General features: G+C 45.9%; 1 protein-coding gene across 1 annotated transcript in view; it reads right to left on the reverse strand.

Moving 5' to 3' along the window:
• LOC135211863 (2-oxoisovalerate dehydrogenase subunit alpha, mitochondrial-like) overlaps nucleotides 1-26,337 on the reverse strand; it is a 54,015-nt gene that overhangs the window by 15,685 nt on the left and 11,993 nt on the right. Inside the window, exons 2-6 of the mRNA XM_064245079.1 lie at nucleotides 25,477-25,757; nucleotides 23,530-23,694; nucleotides 20,732-20,742; nucleotides 14,943-15,109; nucleotides 7,988-7,990 (exon numbers count right to left, since the gene is read on the reverse strand). Of these exons, the coding sequence (XP_064101149.1) occupies nucleotides 7,988-7,990; nucleotides 14,943-15,109; nucleotides 20,732-20,742; nucleotides 23,530-23,694; nucleotides 25,477-25,578 (448 nt within the window). The 5' untranslated portion in view covers nucleotides 25,579-25,757. The remainder of the gene's footprint in view (nucleotides 1-7,987; nucleotides 7,991-14,942; nucleotides 15,110-20,731; nucleotides 20,743-23,529; nucleotides 23,695-25,476; nucleotides 25,758-26,337) is intronic.

Raw genomic sequence — 26,337 nt, forward strand, 5'->3', positions numbered from 1 at the left:
TTCTGAAATGCCCCAAGCCTTATACGGGCGAGTTCAAACCTTGTCTACTGTGGATAAGCTGGTCAACTAAGGTCGAAAAGTCCGCTTCTGACGTAGACGGAAGAGAAATCCCCATATTCTCTCCCGTCTGATATCAAATGCCTCTTTTACCAGCTAGTCTCGCTGGAGGCATGCAGGAAAAGACCGTTCTAACTAACTCCTTCTTCAACTTCATCCAAGAGTCTAAAGACTTGAACGAGCCCTACTTCAATCGAAAATGGCGGGCTTCATTCTAAAGAAAAAAACGAAAGATTTCTTCTCTTTTGCACTCGAGAAAAAGAGGCGCAGGAGCGCGGAGAAGGAGGAGAGGGGCAGGGGTCCAAGTCGTCTCCATACTCCTCTAGAAGCAAGGTTGTCAAAACATTATAGTTCGACAGTCCTTCTCTTCCTTGATACTCCTCCTCCGAGTTTACTTCTAACTCGGGGTCTAGATGAGTCTTCCCGCTGCTAATAATTCAAGTACGTTCATTTCCTCTGGAGGAGACAAACTCCTAATAGGAGAGGGGCTAAGGGAATGATATTCCTTCCTCTTCCCCGCTTTAATAGTCCTGGAAGGCGCCAACAGCCCAGGCTTCTCTCCATAATGGATGACGCTTCCCGCTTGGATGACGCTTCTAGTCAGCCAAGCGTCCTGGCTGACGCCTCCCTGTGTGTGGCTGCTGACGTCTGGATGACGCCTCGGCCTGGAAGACGTTCGCATCTCAAAAGGCGTCCTAACTGGCGCCAAAATTTTGGTTGGAGCCTCGTGTCTAAAAGCAGCTTTAAATGACTATTCATGTCTTGACGACGTCTCAGTCTCTCTGGCGTTACGTGTCTTCCGTAAGATTCTCCCGATCTCGCTCTCGAAACCGAAGCCTCTGCGATATGTTTGGAAGCTTCACGTCTGCATGACGCCTCTCGCTTCGCAGGGGAGAGAGGACGAGACTTCTTGATTGGAAGCGCAACGTCCTTCCTACGAGGCGCTAACACTCCCACCAAAGAGGCCAGTTGCTCTTGTACTGGCAAGATAATCTTCCTTGAAGCTTTTCCCACGTCATCTTCAATCGGGGGAGAAGTAGGAAAAGGAAGCAGTCTATAGGAAGCCTGTTCGTCTTCTCACAACTCTTTCCAATAAATGTTAAACATGTTAACAGTTATTATCGTCGATCGAGAAGGATCTCTTTGTTAACGCGAATAGGAGCGAAAAAAGAGATTCTCGATGCTCTATGCGATATGAGTGTCTCGTGGAAATGGCCTAAGTGATTACATGGGTAACGAAATCAGGAACGAATCTTGCCGTTACCGAGCTCGGTGTCCGAGAGTCTACTGGACTCCTAGGTTAATAACTCGCTAAAACGAGAAAATCTTGGATGGTGCTCTTGGCTCACTGCGCCAGGCTGGCGCTTCTGGCGCAAATTTTGCGCCAGGTTGGCGCTTCTGGAGCATTGCGCCAGGTTGGTACTTCTGGCGCGTTGCGCCAGACTGGCGCTTCTTCTAATTCTTTTTATGTTATGTGCCAGAACACCTGTGCCTTTATGGTACCCGACATCCTTTCACATGTTAATTCCGTTCTTAGGAGGAAAAACTTTATATACGTAGTATAGTCCATTCAGGGAAACAAGTTCTGCCCCAAAGAAAATGTTTCCCATCCGACTCATCCATCTTCTTCTGAGCAGGTACTCTAATAAGCTATGCTTTCGTAAGCCTGAGAGCATTACAAATAGTAATGTTCTGCTGCGATAGAATCCTTTAATAATGTTACCTACGGTAAACAGCATTGAAAGGTTGTACTATCTCTCTTATTGAAAGCTTCTTAGCAACAGGCATACATATTTATTTATGTAAGCTTAACTATCCCCTCAATCCGAGGTTAAGACCGCGATTGTAGGGGAGAGATACGGAAAGTTATCATCCCGCAGGAAGAAGAGAGATTCTCCCGACCGCTCATGACTGACACCTACATGGTACTGACAGTAACTGGCGTAGGCGTACTGGCACTGCGTTGGTCTCAGGCTCGCTCAGCGAAAGCAGTCCCCACTTACTCTTCCCAGAGTTGCCAGCTACTCCAATTAATAAAGGGAGGATTTTAATAAAACTTATCGAACTTCAGGAAGTTCTTATTAAAGCATATTTAAGCGAAACAAGACTTCGATAAATCTAGAAGCTAAGTAGGTGTAGTCTTAACAATCCCTTTAAGCGTAGTCCTTCCTAGGAAAGACGTAGAAGGATACTTGTAATTGAGTTGCACAGAAAAGAAGTAACTACGGTATGTGTTTATGATTTGACCGTATCGTATTCTCACACGCAGAAACTAAATACTACCTTCTACTATCTTCGTTCTTTTCGTTAATAGAACGATAGAAAGAGTATATATATGTATCCTTAAGGAACGAAGTTAATCAAGGAACTCTTTAAATCTTCGTGATTTCTACATAAATCGCGGAAGAGACAGAATTCCTGTTCATCACTAGGGTTTACGGAAGGATATTTTCTATCCGCCATCATACCCAAACATCGATGAGATCTTAAGAAAAACTCCCAAAGCTCTTGCCTCCTCAAAACGAGGAAAGAGCATGGATGAAGGAGAGAGTCCGCATTGAGAGGAACTGCCTAACAAAGGAGTCTTCTGAATAATGAAAAGGGGCTTCTCTTAGTATCAGAATCCTTCTGACAAAAGCAACGGCCGCCTGTGCGACATCTTGCACATTTGCCAGGGGAAAGTTGTTCAAGTTAAAAAATTCAAAGAGGAGTCTCGCGACTGATCCTCTCTCTCTAATGAAGATTTTTTGAAATCTTCGACGCCTGGCGTCTGGATCCTTGCGCCTAGCGCCTGGCGTCTGGATAGTTCCGCGCGCCTGGAATGTTCCGCACGCTAGAAAGGAGACTCGCTCCTGGAACGTTCCGCTTGCGTGGAAGGTCCCGTGCGCCCTAATAGATCCGAGCGCCTCTAGTCTTGTTATACGAGCCTCTTGCCAGAAAACGTTCAATGGAAGCATCCTACTGATTGCAATTCTACTATAAGGCTCCTTAGTTAAGCCGTCTGTTTTTCTCTTTGAAGGCGCCTTGCGCCAAGAAAAAGTTCTGGAACGCGGCTCGCACTCAGTGCTGGAACGCGGCTCGCGTTTATCTGTATGAACGAGGCTCGCGCTAGTCTGTTGGAACGCGGCTCCGCTAAGTCTGTTGGAACGGCTGTGTGGCTGTTGGAACGTGGCTCGCGCTCGCTGCTGGCTGTTGGAAACGTGGCTCGCGCTAGCTTGCTGGCTGGCTCTCAGCCTCTCGCTCAGTGAGTCAGTGTTGAAGTGTTCTCTTATTCAGAGAACGAGCCAGATCGTCCGAACTTCTAACATGTACATTCTTCGTCTTTTCGGATGTAAGATGAAGAAACGAAGAACAGAACGCACTTTTTAAAGGCATGCCTTGCAATGGCTATCCCTGGCAGTCTGGGACGTTTTACAGATCCTGCCGAGGGAACGCCCGATCGGTGGGGATTCTCCATAACCTCCGTAAGGCTTTCGACTTTCCTTCTCCTCTGGGCTTGTGAGTTTGGAAGAGGTCTAGGCCTGAGAGCGAGACAGAGCCGATCGAACGCACCCTCTACTAATTAGGACGCCTTTCCAATGGCGAACTTGGCAGTCTGGACGTTCTACAGATCCTGCCGAGGGGACGCCTGATCGTGGGGATTCTCCATAACCTCCGTAAGGCTTTCGACTTTCCTTCTCCTCTGGGTATGTGAGCTTGGAAGAGGTCTAGGCCTGGGAGCGAAACAGAGCCGAACAGAACGCACCCTCCACTGCACTAACAGTAAAATCACTTCTTACCTTTCAATAGCTCGTATTTTGAGCTACATTCCTTTGTCTTCAAATTGCAATATGAATTTGAAGATTCTGTGAAGTAAGAAGGAGATGAGGATACACACTACTAGTAATGTTAATGCTCTAACTGCTCGTTAGTTTACGAGAGCTATATAAACCGTTCTAAGGAAGCGTAACTATTCTTTTCCTTACATCGTCAAGAAGGAAGTTAGCTCAATCATTATCAACATTTACTACACGTTATTATGAATAAATATTAAAATTTTCCTTCTTGCAAACTATGTGATTGTCTACCGAAAAGTTCGGTAGTTACAAGTAAACAATTCTTCGAAATTTTCGAAGCCAAAGTTATCAAAACAAATTAATATGCGTATGCCGAACCAAAGATCCAGTACTTCCACCCTGCAAAGATAGCCCAGAAGATCGATGGCGATGAAATCCAAAAATCAAGTCAGAGGAACTGAAAAACGTTGTTTACATTCCAAGCGACAGAAAAAATATGATATGAAAACCAGGAATGCGGTTCCTATATAATTCCTGCCAACCCAGGGCAGGGACGGTAGATCACCATGACCTACACCTGCAGCGTGTGCCGCGAAATTTGAATTTCTGTCGGGGACGACGGAGTCTTAGCTATGTATATATCGACAGGTAAGTTGATTGTATGAAAACGTATCGTCAGGAGAAAACGTTTTCCCGCGGAGGGTTACGAACTCTCACTGTAGGTAAGGGTCTGCCGCCACTGTGAACGTCGTCTGGGTGGGGCTGATCGACACCTGACAGGAGAGCCGATACCGTCCTCCGACTCATTCCAGTCCTCGTCGAGGTCGAAACCTCTCAGGAGGACCGAAGGAGTATTCAAATACGGTGTCGAAGACACGTAGAAACGCCGCTGTCGCAGTAGAGGAGGTGGAAGTAGCTTGATCGACCGGCCAGAACTGAGAGAGCCTTCTTGTCCGGAGACGAGAGACTCTGGTTCGAGACAGAATCGGCAAGTTCCGATCGCGGCAGACCCACCGTTGGTTTGGGTTCCTCTCGGGCCCCAAAACGACTCGAGCAGAGACGTGGGCTCTGCTGGTGGGAGCGGGCAATCCTTCCGCAAGGTCATTATGCTGACGAATCAGCTTAATGACTTCTGCAAATTCCTCTGTATCTCGGGAGTAACCGTGTCTTGCGGAGTAGGACCGTCCAGTCCCTCCAACAAGAACAGATCCCGAGATACTCCTCCTTCAGAAGGAGGAACAGCGGCAGACCCCTGACGGTCGCCTCCAGCTACTTGCGCGTATGTCCTGGTCGGTCCTAGAACTGTGCCTGGTCCATACGGCGTCATAGCGGGATCGCGAGCGGCGCACCTCTCGCGATCACTCATGGTACCTCGCTCCTCCCGGTGTAGCCCGAGGAGGTTGAAGTACAGGTAGAGGCAGACCTGACGCTCCCCCCTAGCTCGCTGGCAGGACCAGCGTGCTTGGAGGGTGCTGCTGATCGTCCACCCGCAGTGGCGATCGAGCAGCAGGCCTAGCCTTGCCGCTCTGCTGGGGCGAGAGGCTCGGCTGAGAACGTCGAAGCTGATCTCTAGCGTCAGGCGAGCTGTTGCTGGTTACCGTCTCCGCCCGGTCCCGATGGGAGCGGCGTCAGGTGACCTGCTAGGCTCGTTGTCGCGGTGAGACCGGCGAGCGTCCTCTCGGCGCATCGAGCGCTGGTACCAGCCGTGGCTGGTACCGACGACCGCGGGGACCCCTTCCTCGCCTCAACCCGTGGCTGGTCAGCGACCGTCACGTCAACCCGAGCAGCCAGCTGGTCGCTGCGAGAGCGTCCACTGGCCTACGAGAGTCGTCTGCACGACACTCGCCAGTCTTCTGCTCCGCGCTTTGGTCTTTGGCGGCGAGCGAGCTCGAGTGTCAAGACTTTGGCTGGACGGTCTCGCGGGAGACCGTCTCCAGGCGGAGACCGTCCACTCGGTACTTCTCGCTAACGAGAAGCCGAGGCGGATCCTGGTTTAGCGGCAGAACCGCTAGAACCAGGCGGGAGGAAGTGCCAGCCGAAGCTTTTGGTACTCCTCTGCGGTCCCGTCTTCTTCTCCTTGGTAGAAGAAAAGACGGGCCCTGTCCCGAGGAGCAGGAGGACCAGCATAAAAGAGCTCCCCGAATCGCCGGAGCGAGACTTGCCCTTAGAAGTCCCGAGGAGCCTTCTTAGGGGGAAAACCCGGGTTTTTACCAGCTGGTCGCTGCAAGAGCGCTGCTGGCCTGGCAAGAGTCACCTGAGCGTCTCTCACCAGCCTTCTGCTCCGTGCCGCGTCTTGGCGCCGAAACTTGGCTGCACGGTCTCCCGAGAGGGAGAACGTACACTCGGGATCTCTCGCGAACGAGAGACCGAGCCGGAACCTGGCGTAGCGGCATCGCCGCTAGCACCAGGCGAGGAAGTACCAGAGCTAACCGATACTCCTCTGGTCCCGTCTATCTCTTCCTTACGGAAGGGGAGACGGGCACCGCTCCCGAAGGAGCAGGAGGACCAGCAGAAGGACCCCCCGTCCCACCGGGGTGGGACGGGCCCTTAGAAGGTTCCCGAAGGAGACTTCTTAGGGGGGAAGGCAGCCTTCTTCTTCTTCGGCTTATGGGCCTTAGAAGTCGAAGGGGAAGAGCAGCAGCAGACGATGAAGACGAAGATGACAGCTTCCTCTTCTCCTCCTCCTCTCAGCTCACGCAGGACAGTCGTCAGGTCCTCCATCCAGGCCGGAGCCGGGGCTATTGCCGAAGCAACACACGGCCCGACTGCACCTGTCCGGAAGGACCTGGGACTGGGGAAGACACACCGTGGGCAGGACCCAGCATGGACAGGCACAGGAACCAGGAGCGACAGGAACAGCAACCTAGGTCAGCGGCAGGAAACAGCGGCAGCGGTAGACCCAGAAGGGACAGCCAAGCCAACAGCGGGAATACATCAGCGGCGGGTACGGAGGCCAGCGATCGCCTCGTAGAATCATCGGCAGCCAGCGGAACCTGGGTCCTGGCGGCCGGTCCAGGGGCGAGCTGCTGGAACAGCGGAAGTCTGGGGCAGGCAACACGAAGAAAACAAGAGGCGGCGGCGGCAACCCCACCTCGTACGGCTGCGGGCCCTAGTAGCGGCAGACGGCGTCATCGACACAGCATGGGGAGTGTAGACCAGGAGGGGGAGGGAGCAGCATAAGCGTCCGTGGTAGTAGTGGAGACCGCCCCAGACCTCGCTAGACGCTGCAGCAGCCCGTGGATGCTAGGCACGCCCTGCCTCCGCGGTGGTCCATACCTGTTCCAAGGTCGCCTCCCACGGATGTAGCACCTGCGGTAACATAGATAGATTAGTAAGAGGGGTTCCCTCACGCACGGGGGGAAAGACATGCCCCACCCCGAACGCAAGGAAGACCCAAATACAAAATACAACGAAGAAGCTGAGCGGGGGGCAGGAAGGAAGACGAAGAATCGGATACCAAGGAGTCGCGGGAGAGCTTTCCGACGACTTTCCTGGCAGACCTTCGCTTCCCCTACCCCCGCACAGCAGTGAAAAGTAATATGAAAATGAAACAGAATACTGCCCTTGCGATTCACTTCATAGAACTTAAAGGGAAAAGATCAATTCCCGGTAAGAACGGAAACTTGATCCAATAATATGATGCTATCATAAAAATATATATGAAAATGAAACAGAATACGCACTTGCGATTTCATTTTCACATAAAAAAAATCGTAAGGATCAATTCCCGGGTAAGAACGAAAATTGATCCAAATTAAATTTCATGCAAAATAAATAAATGAAAATGAAAAGAATATTGCAATTGCGAATCCACTTTCATTGCATTCTATTATACAAATTAAAAGGCTCGTGCCGAGCGCAATCACACTCTCGGTAACGAACGCACAGGGCAAAAATATAATGAAAAGAGTACTTACATTTTCAATTACACACTTTCGCCCAAAATACACCGAGACTAATTCAAGGTTCAATTCATGAAAAGAGAGGAAATCGCCGCATCTACGGCGATAACTCCATGTTGGTTCATAATTAAGTAATGAAAATGAAAACAGTATACTTACAGTTCATTTCAAGTCAAACAAACCATTAGTAGAAAACACAATATAAACAAAGCATACGACGATGAAGCGGGCAGGAGGAGCGATGACGAACACGTCCTTCACACCCGCGGCCGAAAGCAAAAGTGATTTGTTTACCTCCCAGTCGCGCGGCACGCGACTGTCGGACAAGCAGTTAACTACCGTTCTCCCCTTGTTCGAAGCTTACGACCGTTCCAGCTGCCGCTAGCTACTTCCTATTGTTAAAGGACCGATGGTTTGTATTACGTATCGGAACAAATTAACAATTATCGTATCGTATACGTAGAGGAAAGTAACCTTAAAGACGAAGGAGCATATCTGAAAGACCAACCCTGGCCTAAAAGCTTCTGATGCAAGGAACTCGAAGCAGGAAAAAGCCTAAAGATGCTCTAAGGACACTGTGCCTCTAAAAACTACTACTTTTAATAGAAAACCGACCCGAAGAAGCCTGCACCTCTCTTCCTAAACTACACACTATGTAGCCTATTATACTACTCGTCTATATCTGACCTAAGTTTTTATTTTATCATCCTGAGAACTTACACTCGAAGGGAAGGGGAATCTGCTGCCAACACTGCCTGCTCCGCGCCAGGGGGGACGGCGGATCCTGCCCTGTGGGCTTGCGGATCCCCATAACCCCCAGCACCGGTTAGGGCTGATTCTGGAACAGGCAGGGGAGCTGGAAAAGAACGATTAGTAATTTCAGTATCCCTATTGCTCGATCTATCCTCACATAATCTTGACATAAAATCGGTAACAGAGTATCATCGAGGGAAGGGGAATCTGCTGCCAACACTGCCTGCTCCGCGCCAGGGAGGACGGCGGATCCTGCCCTGTGGGCTTGCGGATCCCCATAACCCCCAGCACCGGTTAGGGCTGATTCTGGAACAGGCAGGGGAGCTGGAAAAGAACGATAGTAATTTCAGTACAGTGGGGCCTCGGTTATCCACGGGGGATAGGGCCTAGAACCCCCCGTGATAAGTAAATACCCGTGTTATCCTGATACCCCCTCAAAAATTGCTTAAACTGCCTACTTTAATAGTTAACCCACCCAAGACCACTATTCCAATGTTTATAAAACTGCCATACTTTAGTTCAAACACCAAATATGTTTTCAAACTATCACCTAAAACTAAATTCAAGACAGTTTTAAAGTTATTGTACAAAATTAGCCTTAAAAAATAAATGTAGTATATGTACTACTGTACATAGGTATGTAGCCTACTAGCCTAGGGATTACAGCTAGAAGCCTACATACGCATGGTGGGCCTCTTTTTTTTTTACAAGGAAAGAGAGGATGAGTGGTAAGAGAACTATCAAAATATGTAAATCATATGGTACTCACCAACAATCTACTGTTGATAAACGATGGCGACGATTTGCAGTGCAATCCAGTAATATAATAACGATAATGCTACCAACAGTATGCAGCGAAACATCTCTTCCCTTCGTCACAACACGTTAATACTAGTATATTCCACGTAAAAACCTTCATCTGACCTTTAGGCGTCTTTCCCATAAAGAGTAAAAGAATCAGGCTTTTGGATGCCACATAATTAACTCGTTTATATGGGTACAATTTAAGAACGCGCCGCACACCACATTTCATAACAACACCAAACAAACGTTTGTAGGCCAGTGTTGCCAACTGGGAATGGCAATTTCTTGCTAGATTTTGTTCCATAAAAGGCTAAAAAAAATCACATACCGTATATACTCGGATAACGTGCAATCTCCCATATCGTGCAACCCCCTAATTTTCACCAATAAACGAGGTTTTTGGTGTTTTGTCATGTATCTCATGTATCATGCAAGTTCATAAGGTTGGTGGTTTAGCCTGCTAATGGCCGAGTCATTCAGATGTGTGCTGATGACTAGTCAATTTACGGTAATTTTCTTATTAATCTCGAGAATTGAATAGAAAATCTCAAGATTAAAAAAAATCCCAGATAATAAAATAATTGTAAAAAATAACACGCCTTGGAGTCCTTAATCATTCTCTCTCTCTCTCCCTCTCTTCTCTCTCTCTCTCTCTCTCTCTCTCTCTCTCTCTCTCTCTCTCTCTCTCTCTCTCTCTCTCTCAGGAATAAATACGTACGTACTGTAATTTGCAGTAAATGTGTAGACATTGTGTGCGTGTTTTAAAAAATGTGCAGTACACACACATTCCGATGTTTCGGTTTTTGGAATTTTTCAGATTTCGGAAATGTGAGGTCAGATGCATAATCAAACAAACACCACTACTGCAGCAAAAACATTTTTTCCCTTTATGTTTTTCATTATTGTTATTTATTAATTACAGTTTATTTAAATAAATATTAATATAATACTGTTAAATGAATGTGAGATAATTAAGATCACCTATAATAAAATAGTGGGACAATTAATACCATATGTTCACTAATAGGTATTATTTCAAAACAAACATTCCGTAAAAACACAAAAAATATATGTACATAACAATCAAAATATAATAATGTTTTGCAGTTCAACTTGTGAATTTTACAATAAGTATGACTATATAATATATTTTACCTATACGATCTTGAAGTTGAAGAGTCGTAAAATTCTGAGGATGGTCCGGGAAAAGGATTTGTACTTTGTGATTACGTATCGCTACAACACCATGTGGTATTTTCATACCACTATATTGATGACGCATCGCTACGACACACTGGTGTTTTTCATACCACTATACGTTAAAGTTAAAAACATGACATAGAATCGACTTTGCGACTTCGTTCACTTTGATATTTTTAACGATACAATAACTATCATTTGTACTACTAAAACCATCTTCACATAAGTAATTTTTCGTAAGATATGTGTTGTTGCAAAAGCTAGCTTATACATAAAAGGCTTTTATCAATTTAAGTCATCTTACAGATATACATATGCACCCAAACTCATTGTGGGGAAATTTACTACTGTTTCCTCGGATATTGAAATACTTTAGCATCATTCAAACACTTTAATAATATAATGCATAAATACTAGGCTATACATATTTACATCGTATACAAATACTACATACAGTTTATATACACATACTTTTATATACAAAAGTTAACAGTTATATACACATACTTTTATATACAAAGTTAATAATATGAATAGTGATCAGACGAACAGCCTGTGCAACATCGGACTACTTACGTTTACTACTTGGAAGATAAAACGAACAAAAATTTTGTTGTGTTAGTCGCCGGGATAGATTAACATTTTTCCAGAGATTAAAAAGCTGAATTTTGTTTTGAAGGTATGTCAACCGCGATATTATATTATTGTTTTTCACGAAGGAATAATTATATAAAGAAAATTATTGAGTAATTTTTGCCGTCAGCAGTCAGAAAATCACGAACATGGTAACGTTCAAACCTAGTGCCATCCATGGCGTATGTCTATAAATAGAACAGAAGCAGAGGGCAGTCATTGGATAACAGATCTCCATGGCTACCAACCAACCAATCAGGTGTTTTTAGTTATCTACTCTGTAATTTCTTAGAATGAACGTTTACACACACGAAGCTAACGATGTGTATGTGTTTTGCATACAGTACGTAGTTTTAGTTTTTATTATTAGTGTAAGTATTTTACTGATTTCATGAGAATAGAATGATTCCTTCTCATTACTTTGAATGCAAAATGGCTTGAAGATTCTTCCGCAAAAGAAGAGAAAAAAAAAAAATTCCTTAGAAGATGATATCTATTTACTAACGGCGGTTTGACATACCTTCAAAACAAAATTCAGCTCTTTAATCTCTGGAAAATGTTTAATCTATCCCGGCGACTAACACCAACAAAATTTTTGTTTGTTTTATCTTCCAAGTAGTACGTACGTAGTCCAGTGCACAGCTGTCGTCTGATCACTACTCATATGATTAATTTTGTATATAAAAGTATGTGTATATAACTGTTAACTTTGTATATAAAGTTATGTGTATATAACTGTATGTAGTATTTGTATACGATGTAAATATGTATAGCCTAGTATTTATGCATTATATTATTAAAGTGTTTGAATGATGCTAAAGTATTTCAATATCCGAGGAAACAGTAGTAAATTTCCCCACAATGAGTTTGGGTACATATGTATATGTGACTTAAATTATAAAAGCCTTTTATGTATAAGCTAGCTTTTGTAACAACACATATCTTACGAAAAATTACTTATGTGAAGATGGTTTTAGTAGTACAATGATAGTTATTGTATCGTTAAAAATATCAAAGTGAACGAAGTCGCAAAGTCGATTCTATGTCATGTTTTTCCTAAACGCGTTGACTTAACCTGTAAGCGTCACCCACGTAATAATACGTTTACCGCGATCTACTCGGTAGCGCCTTCAACGGGATATTACGTTCAAAACTTTGACTGTGCTTGTCAAGCCGTCAGCCCCGTAATAATACGTTTACTCGTATAGAAAGTGTAGGAACATCATTTGGTAACAACTCTCAGCACACGGGGAACTTATTTCCAGCCTGGCAACTCTTTCCTGGTGGTCGCTTATGCTAAAAAACTGCCTGTCCCTGTTGGTTTTCTTTCAATACGCTTCGGGCGTTTTATCGAGACAAATTGGATTTCGCGTCTTTCACAATGAATGTCCCAAAGAGGAGGCGTATTCTTCAGGTGAGATCATTCAAATACTAGATGAGGAGTCTGATATTGATAACCTATTTGATGATGAGAGCTCTAGTTCTGAATCCTCCAGTGATGATACAAAACTTTTCTTCCAATAGCGGGAGTGAAGAGAATTTTCTTTGCCGAGTGACTGGACTCCGAGAGAGAGAGAGAGAGAGACGAGAGAGAGGAAGAGAGAGAGAGAGAGAGTGAGAGAGAGAGAATTTCCTACACTTAATTACAGTAAGAATAATAAACATAAAAATCAATATTAACTTTGAAAAACTATCATCAGTGCTATGATCGATGATTACAAAAAAGCGCGTGACGGTACGTTAGCAGCGAGCTCATCCGGGGAGGACGTTATTTTGGTTGTTTATCACTGGCACAAACCCATAACAATGCAGTGTATGTATGATTAATTCTAAACTATTATTCACTACCAAAATAACGATGATATTTTGTATTGAAAAATTAATGTTACTATATTCCAACATTATTACTACGTAGCATGAATAGTACTATAAAAATTTCGAAAGATAATCTTGCTGTGAACGCTACCATAATTTGATTTTCATATACGTACGTACATTTTGTCAGCTGGCTGGCCTCGCATAGATAAAATTGATTTCACTGATATGGAATTACTCCACGAATAGCCTTTTTTATTATGAAGATATGACGATAATATAATAAGGTAAAAAATGCTTTTATGTATTTCGTTTACGCTTCGTCGCCAATAACAAACAGCAATACTTACGATAATCTATGACAAATAGCGTTTGTATGACTTCATTGTTCAGAGAAGTTATATACGAATACTGCCAAAATAATAATGAAGTTCGAATTAATTTTAGCCTTAATGTATTACTACTGTAATTACACTACCACTACTATTAAAATTTCTAAAAGTTTATCAAAACAAAAAATGTCGCTTTGAACGCAACCGTATACATAAACCATTTTCGTACTAAAGGTATATGCTTACATTTTGTGGCTGGCCACTCCGACGATAAGTTGAGTGCAATGATGTGGAATTATTCTTCGAATAGGCTATTTATTATGAAGATATGACTATAATATATATGGTAAGAATGGTTTTATTACCTTTATTGTCAATTAATATCATAATGTGAATGTTTGTGTACGTTGGTGGTTATCGCACTGCAACTACGCTTAGCCTACCAATGAACGTTGCATACATAAACCTTGAAATAGGCTATTTATTTCGAAGATAGGACAATAATATATTAGGTGAGAATGGTTTTATTACCTTTATGTCAGTTAATATACATTATATGAGTCTTTAAATGAATGTTGGTAGTTATCGGACCACGGCCGAGGGTTAGCCTCCTACCCGAAAAAACATCGCATACGCAACACAACAAACCCGTGATGCAGCGATTCATACCAGTGATGTAACATGAGAACGGTCCAAGAAAAAACCCGTGAATTAACTGATCCGTGAATACTGATCCGTTGAATAACGACGCCCATGCCCCACTGTAATCCCTATTTGCTCGATCTAACCTCACATAATTCCTTGACATACAAAATCGAGGTAACAGAGATGTTCCAATACTCGATGTTCAGCGTACTCTCAAGTCTCTTAAAGAGCACTGTCTCTAAGTCTTTATCTTGATCTACGTTAGTCTCTTCCTGCCTACAGTTACTTCTTAATACGAGACCTTTTTCCTATGTTTTGAGATACCCTAACATCTGGTCCAAAGACCACTCCTGACATTCCAAACATCTGGTCTTTACATTATATTGAACAGGCCTACAATTTACACATAAGGAATGAACTATCGTGTCATAGGGTACTCATCCTTTTCTTGCATTGTTGGCAAAGACGATACGTTGTTGAACTTCCGCTCGTCGTTTTCTGTGATGTCGTGGCCGAGGATGCAGTAGTCGTTGTCGTAGCCTGTGTTGTTTTTCTTCCTTTGCAGAATCAATGTCTAATGACAAGGTATTAAGAGCAATCCAACCGTAATCCAAAGGGATGCGTAATTCGTCACCAAAATCAATCAAATCAAAGGTGCAAATGAAGGCCGGGCAAGACCAAAAAGGAGTTCGCTGTGGATACATCTGTACTCCACCGCGAACGATAAGTGATTGACGTGAGAGGGCAGGTGTGACCGGCCCGTGAGGCAGGGCTACTAGCGGTGGGCTGGTAACTAGGTAACGAGGGTGTTTGCCAGGAGATTGGCAACACTGATCGTTTATTTTAACCAAAGATTGGTAAATTTTAATAAATGATGGTCGGGCTGGTAAGTGACCAAGGCAAGTTCAGGTGTTCAGGGGGTGTATTGCAATAGAGAAAGCTACACAACATAAATACCCAAATCCCCAAGTTTACTTAAATGTAAAATCAACCCTACAATACTCACCAGCCTCCCGATGATTGACCATAAACCAAATCCTCTTCGTCCAAAGCTGCAGCTGAACCAATGTGCGTACCTTCCTCTCCATAGTTAGTCATGTAGAATGAGATACGACCTTGCCTCTGAGATTCGTACATAATACGATCCATGGTGTTCAGTAGCGTCATGCGTTGGTACATCTTACACACTTTTCTTCACCAAGCTTAAAATAGGAAAAAGAACTTCACTTAATGACCACTAACCCTTCAATGCCAAGATAAATGAGCAAGCACACCTGCCAACAGGTGTACTTTGGCTCAAACCCAATACAACATGTTTGAACTACCATATACAAGTATTACGTAATTTGATTTCATAGAATAAATGACAAGACTTACAAACCTTCGAAAACTAAATTTCAAAGAGTTCATTTTCTTCATATATATATACAAACCTAATTTTTCATACAGGACTATCCTGAGACAAAAATGGGTATGGTGTGTATGAATATTGAGTTTGTGGCCTTACTATTTTCTTCAGTTACGGGGACAATTGCAAGGATAGTCAGACATTCTATCCATGGATAGGCAGCCTTAGGATTGCAGATTTTACACAGGAAATGACAATTTACTATGTGGGAGATAAATTGTAATCTCTCACATATCCTATACAGTTCACATACGTGTATATCAAATACCAGAAACTGATAAGATATTCCTGACTCCTGTGTGAATCGGAGGTTTAGTTAGATAAGTACTAGTTACTATTATTGTGAGTGCCTGATGCATGTAATGGTTGATAAGAGATTACATCCCATGGATAAAAAGAACATTAGGGATAAATCCAAATGATTTATAATATATTATTCCAAACAATACTATATAAAATAATTCATTCTCCCAGTGGAAAGTAACTGAAAATATGACAATTTGTCTAAAATTGCATTTTTCCTAACTATACAAACCTGAGGGTCCTTTTACAATAGGAAGGTACTAGCGGCAGCTGGATAGGTCGTAAGCTTTCGAACAAGGGGTTCGGTAGTTAACTGCTTGTCCGACAGGCGCGCGCGCGCGACTGGGAGGTAAACAAATCACTTTTGCTTTTGGCCCAAGCAAAAACTGCAGAGTGAGGGGTGGCATGAGGTGGGGGGCTATGTGTAAAAGGACCTCAGGTTTGTATAGTTAGGAAAAATGCAATTTTAGACAAATTGTCATTTGTTCCGACACGGCATACAAACCTTCGGTCCTTTTTACAATAGGAAGACTCACTTCTTGGTGGGTGGAATCTGAGTCTTTTGTGAACAGACTGGTGTTCGCCCAACCTTGGAAGCCTCCCTGGTGTAAGAGCGAGGGAGGGATCCAAGCCTCTGTCCGATTGATCGGGGTGTGCACCGCAGGATCATCAATCAGACCTCTGGACCGAGTACTAAGAGAGAGCAAGCGATCTCTTCGTACCAGCAATGTAAGAACTTGTTCCTGTACAGGAGCAAAGTTAAAGTCATGGTTTTGACTCTTGTAGGCATCCACTTCCCCCCCTTGTAGAAGGAAGTGGTGGATATTCTGCTCCCATCCCTCGTGAAAGGGATAGGATGGGGCTCTGTCATATAGCTCACCGGCATCTCGTCCATATCAGCAGGGTGATGACCGTATCCCTCTACCCACAGGTAGAGGGGAAAAAAGAAAAAGATAGAAAGAGAAGCCCGTCACTTTCTCATCACTATCTATTCATACAGTCACACCAGGACTCGATGCTGTTCAGCCTGCTAGGGTCTGGGTTAGCTAGACGACGTGTTGAGCAGCCACCACGGGTCCTAAGGAAACCGATCCAAGGACCTATGGGCAATATCCAAGAGGTATAAGGAAGTTGCCGGTGGTCTGGTTGTACCAGACCCTGCCTTCCATACCTGCGCCACGGAGAAGTTATTCTTACGAACGCCAACGAGGGGCCAATACTTCTGACTTCGTGAGTTCTCGGACGGGACGTACGGATGTCGTCACTACCATCAGCCTCATACGCCCTCCTGAAGACCTCACGCAGCCAGGACGTAAAGAGTGTTCTTGATACTTCTTTCTTGTTGACCCCGTTGCTAACGAAGAGGCGTCGACACTCAGGCCCGAGGTTGTCTGAGTTCTCTTCAGGATAGCGCCTTAGCGTCCTCCGGAGGGACAAAGCAGCATCTCATCCACATCATTATCTGCATGACGCTCCCGTACTCTCTTCGCCGATGCCACCAGGTCCAGCAAGACGAGGGTCATTTGAGTTCCCTGGTTGGCAAGACCTTTGGAAGCTGCTCCTAAGCAAGGAGATCTCGAACGAGTTCGAGATGTCCAATCCCGTCAGTTTCAGGAGGAGTGACAAGGCGGCTCTGTACCTTTGACTGTGGGAACTTAGAGGAGCTTCTCGGCGAAGAAAAAAACGAGGAAATCCGCTACCTGCTGAAGAGTGGCTCTGAGAAAGAGATAGGCCCCGTCTACGGGACACCAACCACCGAAGACGGTCCCTGAGTCCTTCCCCTGTTGTACACAGCTGCAGAGGACTGACGGACGTTTCCAGCCATCTCTGTTGCTGCGCTACGAAAAAAGCTTCTCGTTCGCAAGAGAAGGTGGATAACAGCCAGCCGTGAAGACGTAGGGACTGGACTGCTCGGTGTACCGCTCGACGTGTGGCTGGCCGAGAAGGTTGTGCCAATTGGGGAATCTCTCTCGGTTCTCTTGCGAGAAGAGCCAGCAGGTCCGGATACCAAATGGCCTGTGGCCATTTGGAAGCCATCAGGATCATCCTGACATTCGGGATGACCAGTGCTCGACTGATCACCTTGCGAATCAGGCTGAACGGGGGAAAGGCATAGGCAAAGAGGTTTGTCCCACGGGTGTTGAAGAGCGGTCCTCTGCAGCTGCCCATGGATCCCGGCACGGCCGAGAAGAACACCTGGAGCTTCCTGATGTGCCGGATGGCGAACAGATCCTCGACTGGTCGCCCCCACAGGTCGAAGAGCCTTTCCGCCACGTCCTGGTGTAGAGACCATTTGGTCCTTATCACCTGATCCCGACGGCTGAGCGTGTCTGCTACTACATTCCTTCCCTGGAATGTAGCGTGCCGACAGCTCTATTGAGTGTGCCTCGGCCCACTCGTGCACCTGCCGAGTCAACTGATACAACGGGAGAGACACTAGGCCCCCCCTGTTTGTTGACGTAAGCCACCACCGTGGTGTTGTCGTACATCAACACCACTGAGTGTCCCATCAAGCGGACCTGAACAACTTGGAGAGCAAGGAAACGCTGCCTTTAGTTCCAGTACATTGATGTGAAGGTGCTTGTCGTTCTCGTACCACACTCCTGAAAGTCCGCAACTCTTCCAGGTGTGCACCCCATCCCTCGGTCGATGCGTCTGAGAGCAGCTGCATGTCCGGGGGGAGAGTGCGCGGAGGCACTCCTCTTAAGGGGTTCCTGTCGTCCAGTCACCTGGCTAGGTCCTGCCTCACCTCCTGTGTCAGTGACCGTGGAAGGCTGGGGGATCCGTCGCCTGTGACCAACTCTCCTTTGGCCTCCCTGAAGAGACCGCAGGTGAAGACGCCCGTTAGGGACTGGCTTCCCGAGTGACGACAGGTGTCCGATCACGACTTGCCATGCTGAGCTACCTGTTTTCCTGCCGAGACAGGTAACTGGTTGGCTGCCTCCCTGAATCTGCTACCGTGTCGATCAGCATACCCAGGTACTTCATCCTCTGCTTGTGCTCGAGATCGGACTTTTCGAAGTTCAGAACGATCCCCAGATCGCGACAGAACTCGAGCAGTCGATCCCTGTCCTGTAGCAACTGCGAGCGGTAGCTCGCCAGGACTAACCAATCGTCGAGATACCCCATCAGACATATCCCGTGCGAATGGCCCCAAGCAGACACCAGAGTGAACACTTGCGTGAACACCTGTGGGGTGGTTGAGAGCCGAAGCAACGTGGCCTGAGCTGGTACACCGTCCCGTCGAGGATGAAGCGGAGGTACTTTCCGAAGGACTGATGAATGGGTATTTGTAGATACGCATCCTTCAAGTCCACTGAAAGCATGAAATCGTTCTCCCTGATAGAGTCGAGCACTGAGCGTGCCGTCTCCATCGTGAACCGGGTTTGGCGAACCAAACCGGTTCGGGGGAGAGAGATCTATCACTGGGCGCCAGCCTGTCGTAGACTTTTCCACCAGGAAGAGTCGGCTGTAAAGCCCCGGGTGACTGATCCGTACCGATTTCTACAGTTCTCTTGCTCAGCATGGTCTTATCATCCTGTCTCAATGCTACGTCCTTCGATGCCCCTGGAACGTACGCCTGCTGTTGGACCGGGTCCCAATGGCTGGCCAGGCACCCCCCCACTTCCGGCAGCAGGTGAGGGGGAATGCCGTCCTTCCACTGGTGAACACGTCGTATGGTTGGGGCTGATCGAGACCTGACAGGAGAGAGCCGATACCGCTCCGACTCATTCCAGTCCTCGTCGAGGTCGAAACCTCAGGAGGACCGAAGGGATATATAAATACGATGTCCGAAGACACGTAGAAACGCCCTCTGTCGCAGAAGAGGAGGTGAAGGAGCTTGTTCGACCGTACCAGAACCGAGAGAGCCTTCTTGTCCGGAGACGAGAGACTACCTGGCTCAACCCAGTCGGCAAGCTCCGATCGCGGCAGACCCACCGTCGATTTGGATTCCTCTCGGGCCCCAAAACGACTCGAGCCGAGACTGGCTCTGCTGGTGGGAGCGGCGATCCTTCCCCGAGGTCATTGTGCTGACGAATCAGCGCCGTAACCTCGGCAAAGTTCCTCTGGATCTCAGGAAGTCACAGCATCATTGCAGAGTGTGGGACCGTTAAGCCCTTCGAACAAGAGCATATTCCGAGAACCTTCCTCCTAAGAAGGGGGGAACAGCGACAGCCCTCTCGGTCTTCCCCATCCACTTGCGCATACGTCCTGGCCGGTCCAAGAACCGTGCCTGGCACGTATGGGCGTCGTGGTGGGATCATGAGGGGCGCACCCCTCACGAATCACTCCTCAAATACCTCGCTCCTCCCGGTGTAACCCGAGGAGGTTGAAGGTACGGGAGAGGTAGACCTGACGCTCCCTCGTCGCTCGCTGGCAGAACCAGCAGCTTGGAGGGCTGCAGGCGATCGTCAACCCGCGGTGACGATCGAGCTGCAGGCCTGGTCGAACCGTCTCGCTGTGGAGAACGGCTGGACTGAGCACAGCGGCCCCGATCTCGAGTGTCAGAAGAGCTGGTGCTGGTTGCCGTACCCGATCGCTCTCTGTGAGAGCGACGGTCAGGCGACCTGCAGGCTCCACTGTCGCAGTGAGACCGGTGCTTGTCCTCACGGCACGTCACGTCGCTGGTTCCAGCCGTGGCTGGCACCGGCGAACGGGAGGACCTCTTCCCAGCCTCAGCCCGTGGTCGGTCGTGGACCGTCACGTCCCCGGGTAGCCAGCTGTTCACCGCGAGAGTGAGAGCTGGTCTGGTGAGAGTCGCATGAGCGGCTGTCACCAGTCCTTCCGCCCCGTGCCGTGAACCTGACGCTGAGCGGACTCAGAGGTCTGGTTCCTGGCTGCACGGTCCCGATGGTAGGCGACCGTACACTCGGTAAAAAACCGAATTCCCGCAGAACGAGAGGCCGAGACGGACCCTGATGCAGTGGCAGAACCACTGACACCAGGCGAGGAAGTACCGGTGTTAGCCGGTACCCCTCTCGGTCCCCGTAGTCTTCTTCCTTGCGGAAGAAGAGACGGGGCCCCGCTCCCGAAGGAGCAGGAGGACCAGCGGAAGGAAAACCAACCCTCCCATCCCACCGAGGTGAGACGGGTCCGAGAAGCTCCCGAGGAAGCTTCTTAGGAGGGAGGAGGCGACCTTCTTCTTCCTCGGCTGTAAAAGCCTTAGAAGTCGAAGGGGAAGAGGCGGCGGCCGACGACGATGAAGAAGATGAAGACGACGACCACGGGGACACCCTCCTCCTCTTCTCGTCAGCTTCCTCACGGACAGACGTAAGATCTGCTATCCAGGGCGGAGCCGGGGCTGCTGTAGCCGAAGCCACAGGGCCCGGACGCACCTGTACAGACAGACCAAAGTCTGGGGTAGTACCACACGAACAGGGACGACATCAGAGGTATGGGCATCTCAGGAACAGCAGGCACGGCCAGCACATCATCGGTAGGGACAGCCAGCGCAGCACGGCAGGAAAACAGCCAGCGCAGCAACGGCAGGAACAGCCAGCGCAGCAACGGCAGGGACAGCCAGAGCAGTAACTGCATGGACAGTCAGCCCAGAATCGGCAGGTACGGCAGGCAGCACCGGAAACACAGGAGGAATGGAGGCAGCAGCCAGCAACATCCTGGTACCGGCGGCAGGTCCAGGGGCGAGTTCTAGGGCAGCGGAAGTGTGGTCGCTGCAGCGCGGCAACCACGAGCGGCGGCGGCACGCCCCCCTCTCGGTACGGCGAACGGCACTTCACAGCGGCTGTAGGCAAGACTGTTACCACATGAGGCGAGTACACCAGGTGAGGAGGGACGTCGTCACCTGGTTGCGTGGTCACCACTGCATGGGTGACCGCAGTAGGCCCAGACATAGAACCGCAGCCCCTGGACACCAGCACGCTCCTGTCAATTGGAAGGACACCCATACCTCACCAAGGTCCACGCTCGTGGCAGTAGCACCTGCGGAAATAATAGTAGTAGCGATTTAATGGGGGGGAGGGGGGAAATCCCCGTCGTGCGGGGGTTTTGATCCCTCCCGAACGAGTGGAAGACCCCTAATACAATTGTACATCGGGCACCGAGCGCCCTCCCCCGCGCTCGACGGATCGGGCGAGGAGAAGAACGCCGATAACCTCCCCCCCCCCCCCAAGGGGAAGCGCCATCTGTGGGAACGAGCGCGGGGGGTCTCGTTCCCCACCCCCGCACAGTACCCATGTACCCAACAACAAAATAAGAGCCCTAGAGCAATCGTGCCATCGGCACGAATACAAGGCATAAGGATCAATTCCCTGACTGATCGGAACTTGAACCAAATAATATTGATGCAATCAATAATAAGGAACAAATGAAAATGCATCTTGCAAAACGATTCACTTCACAAATGAATAAGGGCTCGGATCGAGCGCATTTGCGCCCTCGGTACCGAGCGCAAGGTGAAAGGTTTTCATTCCTTACCTTTATGGATCAAGGTTTCTGGAAACCTTGATCCATAATGAATTGATGCAATCAACAAATATATGAAAATGAAAAGACTACTGCGCTTGCGATTTCACTTCATACAAATAAAAAGGGGAAGGATCAATTCCCGTGAATAGCGGAACATTGATCCGAGTCAACCATGCAATCTCAATAAAAAATGAAAATGAAAAAGAACTGCACTTGCGATTTCACTTCATTCAAAATAAAAAGGGGGAAGGATCAATCTCCGGGCAAGCTCGGAAACTGATCCAAAATGAGTATTGCTACAATAAAAAAAATAATATATGAAAATGAAAAAAAAGAATACTGTACTTGCCGATTCCACTTTCATACTGAATAAGTTTCCGTGCCGAGCGCATTCGTTCGGCAACGGGCATACACGGTCAAAAAAAAATATAAATGAAAAGAGCACTTACTTACGATTTTCATCTACACATTTCAAACCAAACCAATATAACGCTCGGAGCGAGCGCTCCCGCCCTCGGCACCGAGCATACACAATACGAGGATCATTCTGGGAAAATGAATTCCCGCAATTACGCCCTTCAGTCCCGGCACTCGGGTAATCGGAGGGCGTTGTGAACCAAGATCCTTTAATTCACACTTGAATTCAATGAAATGATTGTACTTACAATTCAGTTTCACTAGATACATAGAAAAAGAAAAACACAATCATGCGAAAGCAAACGACGATGAAGCGTGGGCAGAGAGCGATGATACACGTCCACACGCCAGCAGGCCGAAAGCAAAAGTGATTTGTTTACCTCCCAGTCGCGCGCGCGCGCCTGTCGGACAAGCAGTTAACTACCGAACCCCTTGTTCGAAAGCTTACGAACCTATCCAGCTGCCGCTAGTACCTCCTATTGTAAAAGGACCGAAGGTTTGTATGCCGTGTCGGAACAAACAAATAGTATATACAGAACTTTGTATGAAAGTTCACTATATGCTACTATACACACAGAACATGTCATGACAATGAAGCTATAACTAAATAATTGTGGAATCAATAATATGTAGTTTTAAAAAGAATATTTGGAGTCAGATGGTGGTGATAAGGAGAATTGATACAGGGTAAATTATGGAAACTGCAAACGAAGGAAGGACAATGAAACTGGGATGGCGATGGCTTGGGAATGTCCTTCCACAACTGGTGGGAGATTAATAAGTATCAGCCATGGGCATCATAAGAGTTGGAAGGCCCAGACCTACATGAATGAGAACTGAAATGGAAGGCTGAATATGAGCAGCCCTTTTTTTAAAATGAAACACAGGGTGGACTTCCAGGGGTTCTATAGATCACTTATGACATAACAAACCAGCTGACCAACAGCTCATTCCGTTCTGCATCTGTTCAAGTATATCTACATACAAAAGGCAAAATCTTGTAATTATGCTACAAAGAAAAATTACACATTAAGAAACTTTAAGTATATCTAAAGTACCTTTGGGTCATAGGATGGATCAATGACTTCCCCTTTGCGGTTCATGACACGATAGACTGGGATGCCGTCGTACAAGTCTGGCTGGACGAACTCGAGTGTTTCTGTCCATTTTGAACGAGAACCTGGGAAATTTGGCCTTTCCTCACCAAGATCTGAGCTTAATGCCTGAAAGACATCATCATTTATTTGGGGGATAAATTTCCTGAAATTATAGAACAAGAACTTTTTACCAAAGACTAGACTGAAGTCTGTACAAATACTTCTATTTAATATAAACTAGTAAAACTGTAAGGCAAACAAAATCCCATCTTGCCAAACAACATTAACTTCCTCCCCATTTTGACATAAAAACTACCAGGGGCCTTGCAGAGAACAGTCAAGAATTAAAACTTCAAATATTCATAACTCTGCATTCCTTTCAAAACTGGAAAATAAAATTACATTATTCCTACTGCATGAGAGATAGTTTAGATACAAGGTTTTCTTAAAAGCTGATTTCTTAAAAAATATCACTATATCTTAGCCACAAGCTATTTCATCATGAAAACAGTATACTAATACTGGGCCCCTCTGGTTCGGTAAGTATTAGTTTACGTGCAAAATGGGTGCCCTGTTTACATAGTAGTACTAGCCTCGTAACGTTAAGTAAGAACTATTCTAGCCTGTTATTGTTGCATAAGAATGACCTACTCTAGCCTAGTTAATTTATTACAAAAGGAATAATTATTCTAACCTAGTAATGTTACGTAAGAATTACTCTAGCCGAGTAACGTTGCGTAACAATTACTCTAGTAGCCCCAAGCAAGAGTTACTCTGACCTTGTAATGTTGCATAAGAATTATTCTGGCCAAGTAATGTTGCCTAAGGCCTAAGAATTACTCTAGCCTAGTAATGTTGCGTAAGAACTACTTCAGCCTAGTAACGTTACACAAAAATTACTCTAACATTGCAACGTTAGGAATTACTCTGGCCTAGTAAAATTGCATAAAAATTACTCTAGCCTAGTAACGTTACGCAAGAATTACTCTAGCCTAGTAACGTTAAGAATTACTCTGGCCTAGTAACGTTAAGAATTACTCTGGCCTAGTAACGTTAAGAATTACTCTAGCCTAGTAACTTTAGTAAGGGAGTAAGAATTACTCTGGCCTAGTAATGTTACTCAAGAATTACTCCAGCCTAGTAAATTTAGTAAGAGTAAGAATTAGCTACTCCAGCCTACCTACCTAGTAAATTTAGTAAGAGTAAGATTAGCTACTCTAGCCTACCTACCTAGTTAAATTTTAGTAAGAGTAAGAATTAGCTACTCTAGCCTACCTACCTAGTAAATTTAGTAAGAGTAAGAATTAGCTACTCTAGCCTACCTACCTAGTAAATTTAGTAAGAGTAAGAATTAGCTACTCCAGCCTAGTACCTAACTTTAGTAAGGGAGTAAGAATTACTCCCGCCTAGTAAATTTAGTAAGAGAGTAAGAATTAGGAAGCTAGCTACTCTAGCCTAGTAAATTTAGTCAGAGTAAGAATGACCCTAGCCTAGTAACGCTAAATAAGACTTAGGTAGGTAATACTAGTGTAGTAATGTTACATAGGAATCACGTAACCAAATGACCTGAGGTTACCAGAAGGTTCGTTAGCTAATGACGAGATTAACATTCGTGTCTCAATTATATAGAAAAAAATAAAATAAAAAAAGGGTCTTCCAACCGGCGTAACCTTGGACAAGAAACCTTTTCGTTTAAAAACACTCCCATAAATTAAATTATAATTTCTAAAACATAATAAATTATATAAATTAAACGTATAATTGAGAGATATATAATACAATAAGAGTGGATATCACGGGTGAAATATATGTAATAGGTACTAGCTAGTAGGTATAAAGAAAGAGAGATCTAAGCAGAATATACCGTAATAAATTACGACTGACAACACGACATTTTAAAACATTTACCCGGATCGTAGTTACGCGAAATGGATTCGCTCTCCTGTTGATGCATAAAAGTGTCCTTTTAATGGAGCTGCACGAGACACACCGTCTTATCACCGTGGCCATCTTTACCTTTCTGAGGTTGAAGGTTCTTCTTCTTCTTCGTCAGTTTCCCCCGAAATGTCCCAGTTTCCCCGAGCAGCGTTGCCAACGGTAGCGATATCTCCCTAAATATATGGGGGCGTATCTGAAGTCCGCCACATCGGTATATGGCATATGTGATCAGACATGAAATTGAAGCAAACCTAAAACAAATTTTATGTCAGGTGAGAAAGTGAAGCATATTGAGGCTGTCTGAACTTAGAGCAAATTGAACAAATTGTATGTCAGGTGAGAAAGTGAAGCATATAGAGGTTATTTGAACCTAGATCAAGCTGAACAAATTGTATATGTCAGGTGAGAAAGTGAAGCATATAGAGGCTATTTGAATCTAGAATTGTAAGTCAGGCGAGAGAGCATTTGCATATTACACACCAAGGCTATACAACAAAATGCAGGAGCTACGATACCGATGACAAAAACCCTAAAATGCAATTCTAAAATATAACAAGCACCCTATTTATTAAACATACAAGGGAATCATCTCTGTGGAGAGCTGTACATAAAACCAAAGTAAAGTATGGCGTACGCTTTGCAAGAAAATTAACCAATAAAGTTATTCTATATATTTATTCTGCATAATGCATGCAATGATAATGGAAAGGAAAAAGAAATTAATATGAATGTAGAGCTTAGAAAATGCAATTCATACGTATGTTGACGGAAAGTAAATTCACGTCTCCTTTAATAAACTCGGATTTGAGGCTAGGCTTACGTTCGATCTAT

This window comes from Macrobrachium nipponense, chromosome 40, assembly GCF_015104395.2.
Source record: "Macrobrachium nipponense isolate FS-2020 chromosome 40, ASM1510439v2, whole genome shotgun sequence".
NCBI lineage: Eukaryota > Metazoa > Arthropoda > Malacostraca > Decapoda > Palaemonidae > Macrobrachium > Macrobrachium nipponense.